Below are 19,611 nucleotides of genomic sequence, written 5' to 3'. Positions count from 1 at the left end.
CTTAGCCCTGTTCTTTCCTTGTTTACCGCGTCCAGTCATTTTTTTATTTTCAGTCTCTTTTAGCGTTGCTAAAATGAAAACAATGTCCGGCTTCGGCGGACTCTCGCTTATATAATAACGCGAGCTGCTCGCTGATTGGTCCGATGGCGCTGCAGCGCGATTGTCCAATCAGCGAGCAGCTATGCAAAGTCACTCTATATATTGTGCAATTTCCGCCCCACAGTTGGTTTCGATTACAAAAGAAAGACGTGACTTATAAAAACAAGAGAATAATTAACAAACAACACAAACACTCACATTCAGGGAAAGAGTTTGTGGTCACAGGTTTAAGAGTGACTTCATGTACAGGTAAGTTTTTGTGCGTAACACAACAAGTTTCAGCGTCAAAAAACAAAAACGCAGGACTTCAGAAATTAAATGAGCTTTACAAAGACTCTGGGAGAGGTGTCAAAATCTTTGGTTGCATCTTCAGCACCTTGGAAATAAGTAAGTAAATAAAAAAACAAACAAACAAGCAAAAAATAAAACAAAAACCATGCTTGTGTGTGTTTCTGCTACAGATGGCCGGCCAGCTGTTTTCCTCAGTGAGCAGCGATGAGCTAAATAACCGTCACAGTCACTTAATCATAGTGCCACAGATGAAATCCCCACTTTTTTGTGACAGCTTGTCATATTTGCTCTTGGAGACCTTTTCAGTGGTTCGTTTCCTAAAGGTGATGCACAAACTTTTGTCCAGAACATCTCTGAAGCGCCTGCATCTGGTTGGTCTGCATCCAGGACAGACTCTCTGATATGACCTTTTATTTCTAGTCTGGTTAGATTCAGTCACCGAACACTTTCCTTTCATCTCAGCACTTTTCTTGTCAGTGGTTCACATTCTGAAATATTCAATTACTTTTAATAAAAAATAACTGAATGCATGTTTTATAAAAAAAACAAATCCTCGATCTGAGGTGACGTCTTTGACGCTGCTCAACAGAAAACTTTAACGTTAAATGTGAACGGATCTATAAATCTGCCTAAAACCAGCCAACAACATGAGTCATGTGACGTGAGGATGAGAATAATAATCTGGGTCTCGGACCAGTCGATTAGAACTGGAGAAAGCTTTTGGGTGAAGGTGGAACGTCTTCAACACCCAACATGAAGCTCAGCTCGAGAACCTTTAGTTGTTGTATTTCATCACATCATCTTCATTTTAATGTGACACCTTTGACATCAATCAGTAAAATAAACAAAAAAAAAAACTGTTAAACTGTTTTAACACTTTTTCAAAACCAGACTAAAGTCTTCTAAGAATCCATTCAAATCCTTTACCCAGCATCAAGCCGATCCAAAAGCCAGAAACCAGTCTAAAAGTAGTTCAAAACCAGTCACGAACACGTCTAAAACCCCAAAACCAGCTTAATGAGCTGACAACTATTTCAAAACCAGCCCAAAGCTTTAACTCAGCCTAAAGACGTTCCTAAACGAGTGTAAAACCAGCAACAGTCAGCCAAGAAAAGGCCCAAAACCAGTCCAACAGCTCGAAATCCTAACCAAGACTTAAACCAGTCCAAAACTAGGTCAAAGCCAGTTCAAACCCAGTCAGAAACCTTAAGCCAGCCTAGAACCAGTCCATGAATAGCCTAAAACCAGGCCAAAACCAGAACAGCCTAAAATGAGCCAACAGCAAATTAAAAACCAGTCCAAAGCCTGAACTCGGCCTAAAAACCATCCAAAACTATTTTAAAACCAGGCCATAATCAGCCAAAAAAGAAAAACCCAAACCAGCCAAATAGTTGAAAACTTTACCAGAGACTTAAACTAGTTTCAAAACTAGACCAAAGCCAGTTCAACACCAGTCAGAAACCTTAACCAGTCCACAAATAGCCGCAAACCAGTCCAACACCTGAACCCAACCTAAAACTAGTCTAAAACCAGACAAAAGCCCGTCCAGAGCCCAACAACAGCCTAAAACCAGTCTAGAAGTAGTCCAAAACCTGCGTTAAACAAGTCCAACAGCTTAACCTAGCCTAAAACCCCAAAACCAGCCGACAACCTGTTCAAAATCTTAACCCAGTCTAGAACCAGTCCAAAATCAGACAAAAGCCTTTAAAATAAAACAAAACCAGTTTAGAATCAGACTGAAACCAGCTCAATGCTGGAAGATAACCGGATCAGACCTTCACACTTGAGGTTTTTCTGTTCATTCGTCACCATCATCAGTTTTCATCTCAACAGGACAACGTCATGGTGGTTTGTTCTGACCTTCCAGAGCTCTGAAACGTTCTGATCCGACTTCGACCTGCAGACGTGTGACTCTGAGGATTCTTTCACTGTTTAACCAAATACTGAGTCCTTTATGTGCCAAACTGCAGATGGTTTGCTGAAACCTGCATGCTGGAGCTTTGTCTGGCTCAGTGATGGAGGCTCAGAGGTCAGAGGTCAGAGGCTCCCAGAATCCTCCTGATTGGAGAACACATGTCGGCCATCTTGGATTGTAGCGGGGAAGAAAGATTGATGCGGTGAGCTGCTTTTTTAATGCCTTTAATTCATTTTATCAACGTTTACCGAGCGGAGCTTCCTTTAAAATGAAACCCGGCTGCTGAGGTTTTCATCTCGGAGTCTGTTTGTGGATTAGAAGCGGAGAAAAATCGGACTTTTGAACCGGCACTTCGGTTTCACAGCTTTTTGTTATTGTTTTGGGGAACTAACCGACGGAGCGCAGCAGGCCCGAACCGGATAAAACGCACCTGCCGCCGGTGTCCGCTCCGCCCGGCAGCCCGCCTGCACAGCCGATTCCAAACCGATCGTACCGGGTCGTTACATGTTCCTTTAAAGACTCTCAAGTTCCCCATTTAGCCGTTCTTCGGTTGCTGTTAGCGGAGCAGCTAGCTCGGTAGCTAGCGTTAGCTCCCATGCTAGCAGCCCCGTGTATTCCTATAGAGGTAGCTTTTAGCTTTTCAGCGCTGCTCGGCTAGCAGTAGCTCCTGACACATTTTACAGCTAACTCGGTAAATCCAGCTAATATCTGTTGTTTGTTTGCGGCCCACAAACAGAACACAAAGCGGGATAATCCGGTTCATGAATGCAGGCAGGAAACTAGCCGGTAGCATTCTGCTGGAATAAACGCACAGATTATCGGAGCTAGCGTTAGCTCGCATGGCTAACGTTAGCCTTTTGCGACACTGTTGCACCTTTTACCGCTGCTTTGAAACGAGACGAGGCAAAGCTGCAGGCGGGCAGAGCTGAAGCTTTGGAGGGTTTTATATCCCGAAACACACAGTAAGAAACGACGCACTCGTTCACACGGTTTAACAAAGACGTGGGAGCCCGGTTAGCCGCTGTTAGCTTCTGTTAGCTGCGGGAGTTCTGCTAACCTGCTCCAGTAAACAACAGGGATCTGTGCATGAAACTGTCCAAACAAAGCTGTGGGTCCTTATGGTTGAACAAACTACAGCTTTCATGTAGAAGCTCCTCAGCAGGTGTTAAACCGGCAGCTTCTCTTCCACTTTACTGTGACTGGTGACTGTTTGTTCGCATGTTGATGGATTCAGCAGCTTCTGATCAGTGAACTGATGGTTTGCAAACTTCACCTGATGGTTTTAATTTTATTTTTTCCATCATCAGTACCTGACTGAACAAAACACTGATGTGGTGACGAGTTCTCACTGAATCATAGTTGTGATTTTGGTGCAATACCTGCCAAAAATCAGTGCTGAAATAATACCACATGAAACACCTGAAGTATGAGAGGAAGTAATGTAGTAGATCTAATATATGTAATCCTGCACCACGGTGTCTTCATTAAGTCCAGTTCTTTGCATGTTCTCGTCTCTCCGTCTTCACGTGTTGCCTAAAACACCTTCAGTCTTTGCAGGTCGACACTGGAGCACTTTAATTTAATCTCCTGCTTTCACTCGTTCTGCAGGAGTTCAGTTGATTCAGTTGATTTTTTAGCAGCATGGAGTTGACGTCGGGTTAAATCAGATTCAAGCAGTTATCTGTTCACCTCGTTAAGCTCAGACGGTGGTAAATAAATTGCTCCTTTCACATGCATTTGAGGGCGTAGTGCTCTGATCTCACGTTCACCAACGTGCCGAGCTTAAACGTCGGCCTGTTTTGTCAGAGTTTTGCTCGTTTAAGTTGGCTCACTAACACTTTGTTAGGAAATAAATCCACTTTGAGGCTGTAAAAGGTGCCAGAGAGGGAAAAAAGCAGCTAAACGTGAAATAAAACTCATAGAAATGCACAATTCAAGTATCTGTGCTGGAAAAAAGTGGATTAAAATAATTTTTTTCCTGCAAGCCTTCGCGATACTTTTGTAATATCGGTCGACGGTGCGAAACTAGCATTTAACTTTATTACTGATGAATTGTTTTTTATTTATACTGAAAAGTACTGCAGTTAAACTTTAGATTTATTGTTTTGTCAGAACAAAATTCACGTGTCATCGTTCAAGATTAAGAAAAGACTCAGAAAAAACTTGTGATTTTTGAAGCAGAAACAGAATTTGTAGGATTTTAGTTGGCAGCAGCTCGACCGAGTAAGAAAACGAACTCAGTGAATGAAAGACGAGCTGCACTGAAACCTTCTGGGTGTTAAACTCTGGTTTTGGTTAATAAAAGTCTGGTTTTTGCAGGTAAAGCATCCAGACGTGCCGATGCAGCTCCACTTTCACGTTTCTCTCCGATGTGTTCGGATGAATCCCGACTGATGACACAGACGCTGATCTGATGATGTTGGAGACGATATTTGTTTAACTGATGTTATTTACGCTTCACAGGAGCTTTAACGTCACGAAACATTTCTGATGAAGCTCCTGCAACATTTTACGGTTGAACATGTGTTTAAAAACGTCTCGTTTATCTCCAGACGTGGACGTCAGTAAGAATATACTTGAGATAACTTGTGGATCTTATTCCAAGCATATATTTGCAAATGTTATTCTTCCATTTGAGTGCGTTTAAACGAGGGTTTGAGCTGCTAAAGATGCTAATGTGCACGTCTCCAGGATTTAAAAATACGACTTGAGGTTTAAAGAGGCAGATTGTCAGAGCTGGAAAAAAAAAAAAAGAGCTAGAAATCTGTATAATTTAATTTATTTGAGTTGCAGAACTGCTCTTTGACGGATTTGGATCGAGAAAAGGTTCAGAATGTGAGTTAATGTTGAGAAACGAAGGGTCACGTTCATGCATCGGTTCAGTTTCTTCACGCTTCGAGTCGAGTCTTTAGCGAGACGCTGCAGGTGCGTCGTCCAGGAGGACTCGCTTCACCTTCGTCTGACTGTTTTTGCTGTTTCCCAGGTGACACGCGGCATGTTTGGTGCTAACCGGAAGAAGTTTATGGAGGGAGGCTTAGAGAGCGACTACGCCGACGACTCCAGCCTCTACTACAGCCAGCAGTCCATGTTCCCTCCTCACCGCGCAGATAAAGACGTGAGTCCAATTAAAACCTCGGTCTGTTCACGACGTCACATCAGAGTGACTGAAAAAGGTTTAATGATCTGTTGTAATCCAGCACAGAACCCATGGATTAGATTGAAAAGAACCAGACGGATTAAAAGTCCAGAGAAATAAAATCCTGACGTGATATGAATTCACTGCAGGTTTGACGTGTGTGTGGAAACAGTTAAATCCTGGTGAATGTTTTCAGCTTTTATGTCTCATTAAAACATCTGATCAGATTAATAATCCTGTGTGTTTAGTCTTTGATCTGATTTAAATGTTTAACTTGAGTTTAGTCGAGACTGATGTTCTGACAACGTTTGAGAAATTTTGCTGATTTAGTTTGAAAAAAACGCTCATTCATGTGATTTTTTTTTTTGTTGAATAAATACGAAGTGCTGCGTCAAAAGAATGAAACATGATCAGCTGCTGTTTTTAGTGTTTTTGTTTGAGCCCAAAAAAGCCAAATATGTTCAGTTTCTGGTGTTGATTTCCTGCTCATCGTTGTTAACAGACCTTTGATGGTAAAAACGAGAAATTTAAAGACGTCACCTTTAACTATTAAGTCAACAGACTGATCAGGAGTTTCTGTTTTCAGAGGACATTCGGTCCTGCAGAGCCGCCTTCTCTGGAGGATTTGTTGTGCAGCGTGAGCTCGTGAGATGCTGTTCTTTGTTGATGTGGTTTTGTGTTTGCGTGCAGCTGCAGACTGAAGCGTGTGTTTGTGTTTCAGATGCTGGCGTCTTCCTCTGCTTCCTCAACGGGTCAACTGTCACAGCTGGGAGCCAGTCTATATGGACCGCAGAGTAAGAACCAACGCTCACAGACTCACCTGATCCACCTCAAAACCATCCGCAGCAGGAGGCGTGTTCCCTCCTACAGACGCTGTAGAGACAAACTGATTTTCCTGCTGAGTTTTATTAAGTTTGCATCTAATAAACCCACATAATCTGACTGGTTATACTTATACAGCCCCCGTGTTCACCGTCGTTCTTTTAATTTGCGATAGAGAGCAAATGTGGGAACGTTTGCTGTATTTTGTGGGAAGTTTTTCTACATAATAAACCAGTAGAAGGAAACAGTAACCCAGTCTGACCAGTTAAAGTGACCGCTGTTGGGTTGTGGATTCGTTTTAGAGCCTTTACAGGAAATAAAAGCAGCTGAAGATGAATAATCCTGATTCCTACCTTCGTTTTTCTGATAACATCGGACTGAAATTGTGCAGGTGGATTAAAAAGACGAAGCTGAACCTGGAGGTGTTTAATTCAGACGTGAGGATTGAGCCGCTTAACGACGTTCTGATTACCTGCTGCTTTTATTGATCGTCACCGATCATAATTTATTAAATCATTTAATCGTCTTCTGGTTTAGTTTGAGGATGATCCCACCAGAGTCGTTTAATATTTAGTCTGACGCCATCGTCCCCCAAAAAATAAATTCAATCTGATGTGTTTGCAAAACATCAGCATCAGTGTGTGATCGATCAGCCGATTGATGAAGCCGCTGATTATTTGTTCCACGTCTCTGACATTCTGCCACCAGCTGCTCAAGGATTCAGGGAACGAAAATTAGTCCTCAGGTCTCGTTTATTTAAATAAAAAGCCTCATAAATAATCAGACATATCTCATATCGTTCTCTCCCTGGTTTATGTTTATTTGTCTCGTGATTAATTTCTGCATTTTTTTGCTGTTAAATGTCGTTTTTATCTCCACGTGTTCTCATTTTAACTGACCTCATTTATTTATGTTTCGCTGCTGATTGTGGATTTTTGCATCTATTTATTAGTCGTCTGTTTTTACAAACCTCTTGATTTTATCTTTGCACATCGTTTTTAGCGTCTCATTGCTTCTTCACATTTATTGCTGTTTAATTTTAGCTGCTTTTTTTTTGCACCTCAGCTCGTTTAAAAATCAGGATTTTCCTTTAATGTGTTCTCCAGAGTTTTACATAAAATACAGAAACAAACCATTTTGGTCAACAAACAATATTTTTATTCCTCATTTTCATCCACACAACCTTCTGCTTTATTCAGTAGCGACCTCCATCATCAGTTATGTGTCTGTTTTTATCGTTAACTAATCAATAATTGTGTTAAACTGAGATTTGCAGATTTGGTTCCAGTCTGGTGTGACTGTGTTTATTTTTTAAATTAATTTTCCCTTTTTTCCTGGCTTTATATATTTAATTAAACCTGTTCAGGCTCAACACAACCAAGTTCTCGCTCAGCATGTAGAAAAACGGACTCTTGTTGTCGTTCTGTCGTGTTTTCTGGCTCCGGTTTTGTCGTGTCCGGTTCTGACCCGTTGCCGTCCTCGTCGCTGCAGGTGCTCTGGGTTTCCCCATGCGGGGGATGAACAGCAGCGCGGCGCCGCAGTTAAGTCGAAGTGGACTGAACCAGTCGGCCGGTCAACTGTCGAGTCACAGCAGCACGCCCAACGCCGGCACCATGCACACGCCGACGTCGCCGAGCAGGTAAAGCTCACCTGGACACCTGAGACACAATCAGGGGTTTGTTCGGTTGTTTCTGCGTCACAGGATCAGAATAAAAACACAAAACTAAAAAGGTTCACAGTTTGTTCTGAGCTTCTTTATTTTAATCAAAGTCACACATTTGTCGCCTTAATTTGACCTAAAACCTGATTATTGATGAAGCTGCAGCTGATCAAAATCCTCAAGATGTTCAATTAAATCGTAGTTTTAGAAAAGAAAAGTTGAAAAGATTAAGTTTAGATGGTGATAAAAGTCGTTTCAATCTCAGTTTATTCTCAGTGATAATGGACCGACCACATTAATTAATGTAGATTTACCCGAGTTTCATCATGTCCTGTAACTGAACTAATCGATTAATTAACTCGTAGCTCGTTATTGCACCACTTCCTGATGACATCACTGGTCAATATTATAGGACTTAGAAATAAAATGAGGAGAAACTGATGATATTACCTATTGAATTTTTATTTTATGGACACATTTTCTTCATATTTTCATGTATTTTTTAACAGTTGTTAATCAAACGGTGCTTCTTTCTTTCTTTCTTGATTTCATCATAAACTTATTGTTTGAACTTCCAGTAAATCGCCTGATTGTCTGTTTCTTGGTTGTAAAACGCTTTCAGCTGCATTTTGTCTCCAAAACTTCTTCTATAAATAAAATCTGTTGCGTTTAGTAGCTGCAGTGTCACACTTGAGAACATATTTCACATCATTTCTGTGTTTTAAATCAGAATTCTTTCTGTTTTTTTGCATTAAATCTCATGAGAGGTTCATTATAATGAAGTGACTTTGGTTAATTAATCTGCAGAGTTTGATCTCGGCTGTGTGGAGGTTTGGTGTCGAGTGAAGCTCGTGTTTTTCTTGTTGCTTTAACGATAAGTCTTGGTTCTGTGCGCAGAGCGATCCTGCCGCTGAGCCGGAGCGTCCTGAACCACAGCCAGCAGGTCGGCGGTCCGACCGGCCAGGCGGGCGGGATGGGAGGCGGAGGGGGAGGCGAGCGGGGAGGCGGAGGTCGGAGCGGCAGCATGGGGAGCCCCAGCCGGTCGTCGCCGAGCATCATCGGGATGCCCAAGCAGCAGCAGGGACGGCAGCCGTTCACCATCAACAGGTAACGCTCACCTGGACGGCTCAGAGTCGGTTTTATTTACCCACAGGAGACAGAAAAGGTCAGTAGATTAGCTTCAGCTGCAGCTCTCGTTTGGTTTCAACAGGATTTTATTGTTAGTGACGTGAAAGAATCCACGTTTTAGTGACTTTGTGACGTTTATATGGTGAGTTTTTGTTGTTATTTTACATCCAAAAGTGAGATTTATGAGCTAGAAGTTAAAACAGTTTTATAGAATAAAACCACAACCTTCAAGTGTTTCAGTTAAAGCTGCATATTTACAGTGTGGCAGGTAATAAACTGATTAAATCTGTGAGAAACGTGAGCGTCAGCATCCTGTTAGTCCCACTTTTAAATCGGAATATAAAAAATAGTTTGATGAGTGGTTTAAAATGTGACGGTAGAAGCTCGTCTGTGTTCCTGTCGGCTGGGTTTCATTCAAATACAACAAAATAAAAAGCTGCTTCACAACCTGTAGACGTGAACGTAGAGCTACGAGTTAGACTGAAAACATCAAATGTTCTGAACTCGTGTCTGTCTGTGTGTCAGTATGTCAGGGTTCGGCGTGAACAGGAATCCGGGCTTCAACATGAACAACTCGCTTTCCAACAACATCTTCAACGGCACAGGTCAGAGAAAAGACGTCAGGTCGTAACGTTGTCGTGTTTTTATTGTCGCGCAGCGGCTAAACGTGTTGTGTTTCCTCGTGCAGACGGCAGCGAGAATGTGACGGGTTTGGATCTGTCGGATTTCCCGGCGTTAGCTGACAGGAGTCGGAGGGACGGAGGTTCGAATCCAACCCCGCTGCTCAACCCGCTGGCCGGTCGGGCTCCTTACGGTGAGACCAGAGAACACTAGAAACACATTAATGACACCGTGGACTCTAAAGTCTGCGTGTTTCGTACTACTGTGTTATTTTTATTCACTGTGGGCTCATTTTATTCACTGTGGGCTCATTTTATTCACTGTGGGTTCATTTTATTCACTGTGGGCTCATTTTATTCACTGTGGGTTCATTTTATTTACTGTGGGCTAATCCTTCTTTACTGTATGAAACTGTGTTAAATGAGAGTTAAAACAATCCCAGAGGACAAACATGACCTCTGATGTCTTTTCTTTAAATGTGATAAATATGTGAACTTGTGTGCTGATGAAGTCGTGCTCTGCTGTTTCATGCTCTCCTGTGTCTCCATATTACATTAATAGGCTGTCATTGGTCTGTTTCTCCAGTTGGCATGGTAACCAAGCCGTCCAGTGAGCAGTCGCAGGACTTCTCCATCCACAACGAGGACTTCCCGGCCCTCCCCGGGCCCAACTACCAAACAAAAGACCCCACCAGCACCAACGAGGACAGCAAAACGGTGCGACTCCGGCTCCCTCGCACTTCTACTGTCGCTACGTTATTTCTTATTTAACTAATCTGAACTTTTCCCTCGTTCTCCGTCCGACCAGAATCTGAACTCTTCAGGAAAGCCCACCTCCAACTCAGACGGTCCAAAGTTCCCCGGCGACAAGAGCTCTGCTCCCAGCAACAACAACCAGCAGAAGAAAGGGATCCAGGTGCTTCCTGACGGTGAGAAACACACAAAGCGTCACCTCAGTGTAAGCCTGGGTTCTCTAGAGATCAGGTTAACTTCAGCCTGGGTTCTCTAGAGATCAGGTTAACTTAAGCCTGGGTTCTCTAGAGATCAGGTTAACTTAAGCCTGGAGCTCAGTTTGACACTGACAGAGTTGCATTATGGGTTGTTTTTAGCATCACTACTGCTGTTTGAGTTTCTGGAGGCTCCTGTGATCCGTTTCACTGGAATAAAAAAGGAAAGAAATCCAAAACCAATGAAAACGAGAGTGTCTGTGGTGACGAGAAAATCCGTTAAACCACCAAGAAATCCAGATTTCACAGACGAGGAGGTCAAGAAAACAAAACCAGTGGTTATAATGATAACAGCAGAAACGTGACTTTGATGTGATTCCTGCCTGAACACAGAAGCTGAACCACAGATGAACCGGACCTTCTGTTTATATCTGACAGAACCAGCTTCTATTAAAACACCGTCCTGATGTAACGGGTCAGGCTTCACCGACAAGACGACACCAAGCCGTTGTCAGAGGCTCCAGATGGTCTTGGTTCCGTCTCAGCCTGGAGTTAATCAGCTTCCTGTGCCGACGAGTCTTAATTAGCATCAACTAGCTTCACATCAACGTGAAGACGCTTAATATTTGTAAAATATTTTACCCAGAAAATACGTAAATCTTTTGTCAGACTTCTGTAAACGGGTCGAACTTAAATCCTCGCCTACTGAACATTGGATGGACGCTGCGGTTTACAGAGGTTCCCTGAACGCCTCACGTTTTTAAACTCCAGTCAGACATGAATCGAGCATCACATTCAACCACTAAAGCTTCACGTTATTAACCGTAAATAACTGTAATCTGACATTTTAATCAAGAAATAATAGCGTTCTTTACTATTTCATGTAAAACAGTGAATTTAAAAGTTCCTGGATAACAATAATAATTCTATTTTAGCGTTAAAAGCATCGTTCTGGTTAAAGATCTTCTCCATGCTGGTGTATTAACCATCAGTGCTGCTGACTGAGGGTATGAACCGGACTCTGGGTGGAGGTCCGATACGTTCATTAAGCTGTAAAAAGGCTGTTTTATAGAAGCTCATGAATGTCTCCATCATTTCATAGTTTGATTAGTTTTTATTTAACTTCGCAGTGACTGAACGTTTGTTCTTCAGCTGAACTCTTTATTGTGATTCATTCGTTTCATTTTCTAAATAATCGTCACAGTAACAGCTGCAGGAAGTGACAGAAGAAGAAGAACGCAGCAGCTGCTAAACCCGCCTTAAGAGGCGCAAAAACATTCTGAGAGTCATCAAACACTAATGCGAACATTTTAACTCCAACACTTAAAAAAAAAACATCCGGTTATCTGGGTCGGGTCTCCGTCTAAACCTTGTTGGTGTGTTTGTGCGTCGCAGGGCGTGTGACCAACATCCCCGTCGGCATGGTAACGGACCAGTTCGGGATGATCGGCCTGCTGACGTTCATCCGGGCGGCGGAGACGGACCCCGGCATGGTCCACCTGGCGCTGGGCTCCGACCTCACGACGCTGGGCCTCAACCTCAACTCGCCCGAGTACGAAGCGCTCACAGGGTTCAGGTTTCATTCAGCAGCTGCTGTTTTTTTATCTCTAAATGACTGTCGCTGTGTTTCCTTCCCTTCAGGAACTTGTATCCTAAGTTTGCGTCTCCGTGGGCGTCGGCTCCGTGTCGACCGCAGGACATAGGTGAGTCTGACACATGTTTAACTAACTTAACTGTGAGTATTGATGAGGTGAACACAAACATGACTCATCAATAATCGTATTTATATCAGATCTGTCGGTGGTTCAACGTCTGGTTCCATAAAGAGAAAAGTTCGACATCAACAGAGTCCCATCGCGGCTACGTTTGACTTAGAGCTATGAAAATCGGTGCACTGATGTAGCAGCTCAGGACACACAAAAAAGTCCATCAGCGCGTTTCCCTAAACCCAACAGGAAGTCCGCCATTTTGAAAAATTGGCAAGCTGCCCCACGGTTTTCCTTCGTTTTTGGCCATTTTCAAAATCTCTCTCCTCCTTGGGGGAACGTCGTACACACCTGGAATTCGGCCAGCACCAACTACAGGACGTGGTGATTAAAAGTTATTAAAACGCTCCGCAGCAGTCTGACGGCGTGGAAATGGCGGCCCGCGCAATTTCGATCAAAGGCCATTTTGCCTATTTTCGCTGTGTTTCCGCCGTTCAGCGGAGTCCCGTCGGCAGGCCGTTTCACTTCGACCTACACGAGTCGGTGGTCATGTGTAGCAGGTTGGGACGCACGTAAAACTTAATCAGCGCCAAGCCCTAAACCCAACAGGAAGTCCGCCATTTTGAAAAAACATGGCGCCATAAAAGGGGACGTGCTGTGTAGCTGAGCTGTAGATGCTCCGATCGGCCTGAAACTTTAGACACGTTCTCCGAGTCCAAACTAGAGCGTGTTGCCAGTACGCCACGCCACGCCATGCACGCCGCCACGGCTCGCCATTAAACAGGAAGTGGCTTGTATCTAGGCCGCATATGCTCCGATCTGCCCCAAACTGGACACGCCGGATCAGAGTCCCGTCCGGAGCACGTTTCTGCCAAACCCCGACGTACGCGAAGGCCGACAATCGCTTGCGGCTTTAGTTTTATTTTATTCTGGGTCACACAAATGAATAAATCCAGTCCTGCTCTCGACTCCAGAGCTGCTTGTCGACCTGTTTCTGAGTTCTTCTGCTCTGAAGTGGCCAAAATGAATCAGTGCAGCTTTAATGAGGCGCTTTTAACGTCTTTTTGTTTCCTTTTGTCCATTTTTGCCTCCTTCTCCTGCAGACTTTCATGTTCCCTCAGAGTATTTAACCAACATCCACATAAGGGACAAGGTGAGTCCGTCTAAACAACACCACACTTACACTTTTTATTCTGATTACAACAGTGGGTTTATAACAGCTGAAATGTGTCTTTACTCTCCGTTTTCTCTCCTCGTCGACCTCCACAGTTAGCAGCTATCAAGTTGTCTCGATACGGTGAAGATCTGCTGTTTTATCTCTACTATATGAACGGAGGAGACTTACTACAACTCCTGGCTGCAGTAGAACTGTAAGAAAACATCTAAAATACACTCTGATGCTTGTTTTCATCACGTTTTCTGTCTCGTTATTTGTCTTGTAAGTTGTTTTTTAAGACGTTCGATCATTTTTGAACACATTTGGATGTTTTTGTGGCTTGTTTTGCAGAGTCGGGTGGTTTTATTCCTGGTTTTTAATTCGATTTTGGTTTAAATACACACACGTTCCCCCAAAAACGGTTTGCAAACTGTGATTTTAGTAAATTTCTGCAGAAATAACTGATGATTATATACGTTAATGATGTTTCTTATGTTGAAAATGACTCAAATTGTCCAAAAAGAAGAAATAAATGATAATTATGTGTAATTTTCAGCAATATTAAGTCGCTATGTTGCTCTTCTAGGTGAGGTTTGGTGTATTTTTCTGGAAAACCGCAAGTTTTTCGACTAAAAAACAAACAGCTCGACACATTTAATGTGCCGACACAGGAAGCATCTTGTGTAATTTAAAGTTAAAGATGGAGATTCATCTTCAACGACAGAAACCGAGAACTAAACGTCTGTAGAAACACGACGTCGTGTGAAACCCGTCGCCCACCGTGTGCTCCTGTGTGCAGCTTTAACAGGGACTGGCGGTACCATAAAGAGGAGCGGGTTTGGATCACCAGAGCTCCGGGGATGGAGCCCACGCTGAAGACCAACGCCTACGAGAGAGGGACCTACTACTTCTTCGACTGCCTCAACTGGAGGAAAGTGGCCAAGGTGAGGAAAACAAACGCACACTTTAAACCTCAATTAGCAACAAACACGTCTTTATATCAATACGTTTGATCAAATATCCGATCAAACGTCATTGATATCCGGAAATACTACAGAGTTCGTCTACATTTTTTTGCTGTCAAATCTGTTTTTCTTGTGGTTTTTAAATTTCTCTGTGTTGATTTTTGCGTCCATTTCAACTCTCTTCAGTTGTTTGGTTTCTTTTGCAGGGAATTAGCCTTTTTTACAAATGTCCAAATCAGGTTTTTGTGCCTAGTTTGTGTCATTTAACGTGTAGTATTTATGCTGATATCATTTTCCCGGATAATTCTACAGTCCGTTGTGTATCGTAGACCAGCTGCAGTACCTGGTTGTTCCACCAGGTGGAGCCTCTTCCTGTTTAATCCTGTAGAGACCAGAGGAGGCGTCACTCAGACTACAGCTCATGGTGGCAGCAGAGAGCATTGTGGGAGTTTAGCAGCAACGGGACCATGTGGTGGTTAATGACCTCCGACTAGAGCAAAAGTGGTTTTGGATTAATTTTTCTCATTTTGGGCAACATTTGAAACACTTTCTGACAATTCTTGAGGAATTTTGGACTAACTGGAAGACATTTAGGACAAGTATCGAGGCATTTTGAACGAGCTTTGAGTAGTTTTGGAAACATTTTAGTCACTGTGGAGAAGCTTCATGATTTTTTTGGTCAAACTGCAGTACCTGGTTGTTCCAGCAGGTGGAGCCTCTCTCTGTTTAGCCTGGTAGATACCAGAGGAGGTGTCTGAACGGTGCATGTGTTAAATGATGAAGCTGGGTTTGATTAGAAAAAACATTTCTGCTGTTTATGCGATCTGTGTCTTGTGTTTCTGGCTAAAAACATAAATATTTGCACACGACAGTGAACCGAAGTGCTTCGTTTGTAGCTTGAATTAAACGACAACGTGGACGCTCCTGCTCGTGATGTTCAGTTTTCAGCAGAACAAGTTTCTCTTCGTCGCTCTTTGCAGCGTCGTTTGTGTAGCTTCGCCTCAGACAGTCGTGGCTGTTGTGAAATCCAGGTTGAAAATAAGGTTCGTCGAGAACAGCGCTACTTCCTGTTAGCTCGCTAGCGTTTCCCACACAGACCTCGATGTTCAGGTTTCACACAAACGCTGAATTTCTGTGACCGTTAGATGTGTGATGGAGTCAATCCTGCTTCCTTGTTTTCAGGAGTTTCATCTGGAATACGACAAACTAGAAGAGCGACCTCACGTTCCCTCCACCTTCAACTACAATCCTGCCCAGCAGGCCTTCTGATTGGCTGATCCTCCTCCTGCCTGCCTGCCATTGGCCCTCCTGGCTCCACCCACCAACCCACCGTCACCTGTTTAGGTTTCCTCCACCTGCACACACTCAGATCAATCAGGCCTGAAAGGACTCGGGACGCCTCCTGATGCCCGACAGACTTTATCGTTTTAACTTCTGAGTTTCGTTTGTTCTTTACCTCATTTTTTTTTTTTTTTTTTTAATCTCCCACTTCTTCCTCCATGAGTTTGGTTCCAGCTCAGTCCAACACCAACAGCACTGCAAATAAGTGTCCATCCGACCGAGTGAGCCACGTTCCTGCTCGGTCTTAAGAATCGACTATTTTTGTCTAAGAAGCTTTTAAGGAGAACCAGATTTTAAACGCGGGACTCGGCCACCCGTCAGGATGGACGCTTATTTCGCTCTGTGTCGCACTTCAGCTCCAAATATTTATCTTCACTCTGACCAGGTTTTTGTTTTGTTTTTCTCCAGCGTCAGACAGTCAGGAGGCGAAATGCAATGTACATTGTAGCACTATTTCATAATAAAAGAAGGAAAAACACCTTTTATTTGGGGGGTTGTTGATTTGATCTGCTTTAATTCAGCAGCTAGAAACCGACTCGGAGCTCAGAGACGTCACTTTTAGTCGAACACGTTGGGATTTTCTCCAAACCGACTTCTTGTTGTCAACAAACCGACACAAACTAAACTAAACTACATTCATCTGTTTGGTAGTTTCTGATCAAAATGGGGAAAAACGTCGACAGAACAGCCAAAGACGTTCAGTTTGCTGCCGCAGAGTACGAAGAAAAACATAAATATGAACGTTTAAGACGCCGCAATCAGAGAATTTACTGTTTTTTTTCCCTTCAAAATCTACTCAGACTGATAAACCAGGAAAATAGTTGGTGAATCATTTAAAAATCAACAAGCTTCGTGTTAAACATCTTTGTAAAGCTTCTTAAATGTGTTGTTTCATTTCTTAATTAACGATAAATGAGATTTATTCAGTTTCAGCGGCGGTTTGATCCACATGTTGGTGCTTCAGTGCAGCGATTTGCCACTTTATCGGCTCAAAGAAAACAAAAACGATCTTTAATCTTCACCGATGAACATTTTTAAGAACAAAAACTAAACTGAGTCCAGATTTTAGAAGCTACTTGAGAAACCCACCAGCTGATGGAGGAAACCTGAACTCTTCTTGATTCTTTCGTTTGTTGACAATAAGAAAAACTTTTAACGCGTCTTTAAATTCAAGCGACTGGTTTGTTTTCCTTTTTATTGGGCTAAAGTCTGAACACGTTGCTCAGCTTCCATCCACTGCTTCCATCTGTTCTTCTGTTCCTTCACAGCTTCCATCACCTCCTCATCTTTGTTCCTTTCATTTATTCCCCACATTCACTCACAGGGTGTTTTTCACCGGGTTCCCGTCAGACTGATCAGAACATTTCTCTTTCTCGCCGAGATTCAGACGTTCCACCATTTTTTTTTTTTTTTTTACACTAAATAGGAAGCTACAGCCACAAGCTAGTTAGCGTAGCTTAGCATAAAGAATGGAAACGGAGGGAAACTGCTAGCGCGGTTCTGTCCAGCAGGGAACAAAACCACCCGCGAGGCTCCTGATTGTAACGTTTTTGTTTAATTTGCACAAAACTAAAGTGTAAAAACAACAAATTAACATTTAATGAAGGTTGTTCGTCGATTTGGTTTGAAACCGCGACGTTTTTCTACGCTTGGGTGCAGCTCAAGCTAAATATCAGTGAGTTTAACGGGTGTTTTGTTTGATTTTTCAGTTTTTTATGCTAAGCTAAGCTAACTGGCGCACATTTTCCTGAACAAAGAGTCTGAGTCTCGGCGCAAAAGCTAAATTTTCTCTAAAAGTGTCAAAGTTTTTTCTTTTAAGCTCCACCAAAAGACCAAAACCAACCAAAAGAGTTTTTTTTTTTTTTTTTTTTTTTTAAACATAATTTATTGATTTTAATTTGCCACGTTATTTTTTCCCTCCAGGAGGCACCGATGCACACTTATGTATATATATCTGGATAAATATATATACATAAACGCGAGGCAGTATTTTTAAGAAAAAGGTCGAAAACAAACAAAAAAAACAAACAAAAAAAAAACAGAGAAAATTTGCCCCAAACGAGGAGCCCCTCCCTCCTCTGCTGGCCAGATGCAATACTGACGCCTCCCGTTGCCGTGGAAACCGCCGCCAGGGAGACGGTTTCCGGGGGGAGACCACCGCCGACTCCGCCCGCCCGCCACACCGACCAACCACCTTCCAGCTCTTGACCGTCGCCGTGGCAGCAACAGCAGCAGCGCCGGTTGCCGTGACCACAGGGGCCAGCAGCAAACGCCAAGGACACGCCCCCCACAGACCGTGTGACCTGTCTGAGACGATCCGATTGGAGGACGAGGACTGAGGCACTTGGCCGTAGGCTGTTTTATTAAATATGGCAGCTAGTGTTTTAATAGGAAAAAGAATAAAATAAATATTCTGGTAATGAAACTGAACCTCGACTCCGGAGCCTCTTTATTTATTTATTTATGTTTGTTTGTTTGTTTGTTTTGTTTTGTGCAAAATGCAGTTTTTGTTTTTCAGATCTGAGCAGCTGCTGATGAAGATTTACCTGCTGACTCATCAGAAAACTGACTAATTATAATTAATCAGGTTAATCAGGAGATCATCGGGTCATGATGTTAGAAAACTGGATTCATGTTTGGTTAAAAAAAAAACAACTAATTTGTGGTTGTAATGCTACGGAGCAGTGAGAGGCCAAATTACAAACATAATTCAATAAAAGAATTAAAAAATAAAAGTGGAAATAAAAAGAATAAATAATGTGGCGATATTAATCAAAAATGAATCCATAAAAGAAAAGCCTGATAAAAGTAGAAATATAAAGACAAATAAATAAAATAATAAAAACTAATAATTTATTTATTGTTTTTGTATTTGTAAAATGTATTTATTTGTAGATTTTTTAAATCATTTTTTTTTTATTTTACTTTTTATTATTTTTTAAGTTATTTCATTTTTATTATTTTTTTGTGAATTTTTTATTTGCTTTATTTATTTTTTTATTTTAAGGCGCTTTTTTAATGTTTTATAAAATGTTTTCGTGCTTGTTCAGCGTCTCTTTGTTCAGGTTTCTGGTTTTATTTTGGGTCGTTTTGTGTCTCGTTCCTGGTGGTTTGTGTTGCTTTTGCAGCTTTTAGGCGATTTTTGCATCTATTTCGGGTTCTGTTGCGTCTTTGTGGTCGTTCCACCGTGTTCTGAATGTTTTTTGAGTGTTTTTTGCCTCTTTATGGTGATTTTCTTTGTGTAATCGTTGCTGTCAGTATTTTTTCATGCAATTGTGCTTTGTGTCTGTTTCTGGCGTCAACTTTTGGAGTAAATCTGAAGAATGAACAGTTCAGTCTGAAAGCAGACGTGGTTCAGAGAACAGAGCAGTGAGTAAATAAGTCAAAGCAGTGAACAAATGATGACATGAATCCTGGAGAAGCTCAAACTTCTGGATCAGTGCCTCTGAAGGAGGGTTTTCCTTCTTAACTGCATTTTGGTTTTGTGTTGCTCTTGTTGGTTCTGTTCAGGTTGTAAATGCTGGTTCAGTGTTTGTCCACAGGATGGCGCCGTGAGCCAACGCACGCTCAGCAGGCAGCAGGTACAACAGAACACCAGCAGAGTAGAACCGGTCCTGATTCATCGATAACTTCATCTATAAGTTATAACAACACATCCTGGAATAATTCACTGTCAGAGTTTCTGCAACGTGTAGATTTTGTTCAGAGTTTATTTGTTGTTTGGAACCAAAAACTGAGTTCTGTCAAATATTTTGTCTAAATTTTTAGAATTCCACATTTTCAAATCTGAGAATGTTTTTGCTTCCAACATGATCCAACGGATCC

The 19,611-nt window shown here is 42.3% G+C and overlaps 1 protein-coding gene across 3 annotated transcripts; it reads left to right on the top strand.

The window, feature by feature from the left end:
* The first annotated feature begins 2,465 nt into the window (after nt 1-2,465).
* On the top strand, nt 2,466-18,216 carry LOC103366440 (CCR4-NOT transcription complex subunit 2-like). 3 transcript variants are annotated; one of them, XM_008294171.1, is made up of 15 exons: nt 2,466-2,507; nt 5,289-5,420; nt 6,163-6,235; nt 7,755-7,902; nt 8,821-9,030; nt 9,577-9,656; nt 9,740-9,865; nt 10,234-10,388; nt 10,480-10,600; nt 12,014-12,170; nt 12,260-12,321; nt 13,428-13,477; nt 13,594-13,694; nt 14,280-14,424; nt 15,628-18,216. In XM_008294171.1, the coding sequence occupies exons 2-15, from the start codon at nt 5,301-5,303 to the stop codon at nt 15,712-15,714; spliced, it is 1,635 nt and encodes a 544-aa protein (XP_008292393.1). In that variant the 5' UTR covers nt 2,466-2,507; nt 5,289-5,300; the 3' UTR covers nt 15,715-18,216. The 3 variants fall into 3 exon arrangements, with proteins under 3 accessions (XP_008292393.1, XP_008292391.1, XP_008292392.1); XM_008294169.1 differs by lacking the exon at nt 2,466-2,507 and having other exon boundaries at nt 5,024-5,420; XM_008294170.1 differs by lacking the exon at nt 2,466-2,507 and having other exon boundaries at nt 5,025-5,420; nt 10,258-10,388.
* Nucleotides 18,217-19,611: the final 1,395 nt, after the last annotated feature.

Source organism: Stegastes partitus, unplaced genomic scaffold (assembly GCF_000690725.1).
Source record: "Stegastes partitus isolate 25-593 unplaced genomic scaffold, Stegastes_partitus-1.0.2 Scaffold946, whole genome shotgun sequence".
Lineage (NCBI taxonomy): Eukaryota > Metazoa > Chordata > Actinopteri > Pomacentridae > Stegastes > Stegastes partitus.
This window is presented reverse-complemented; position numbering and strand designations above follow the sequence as displayed.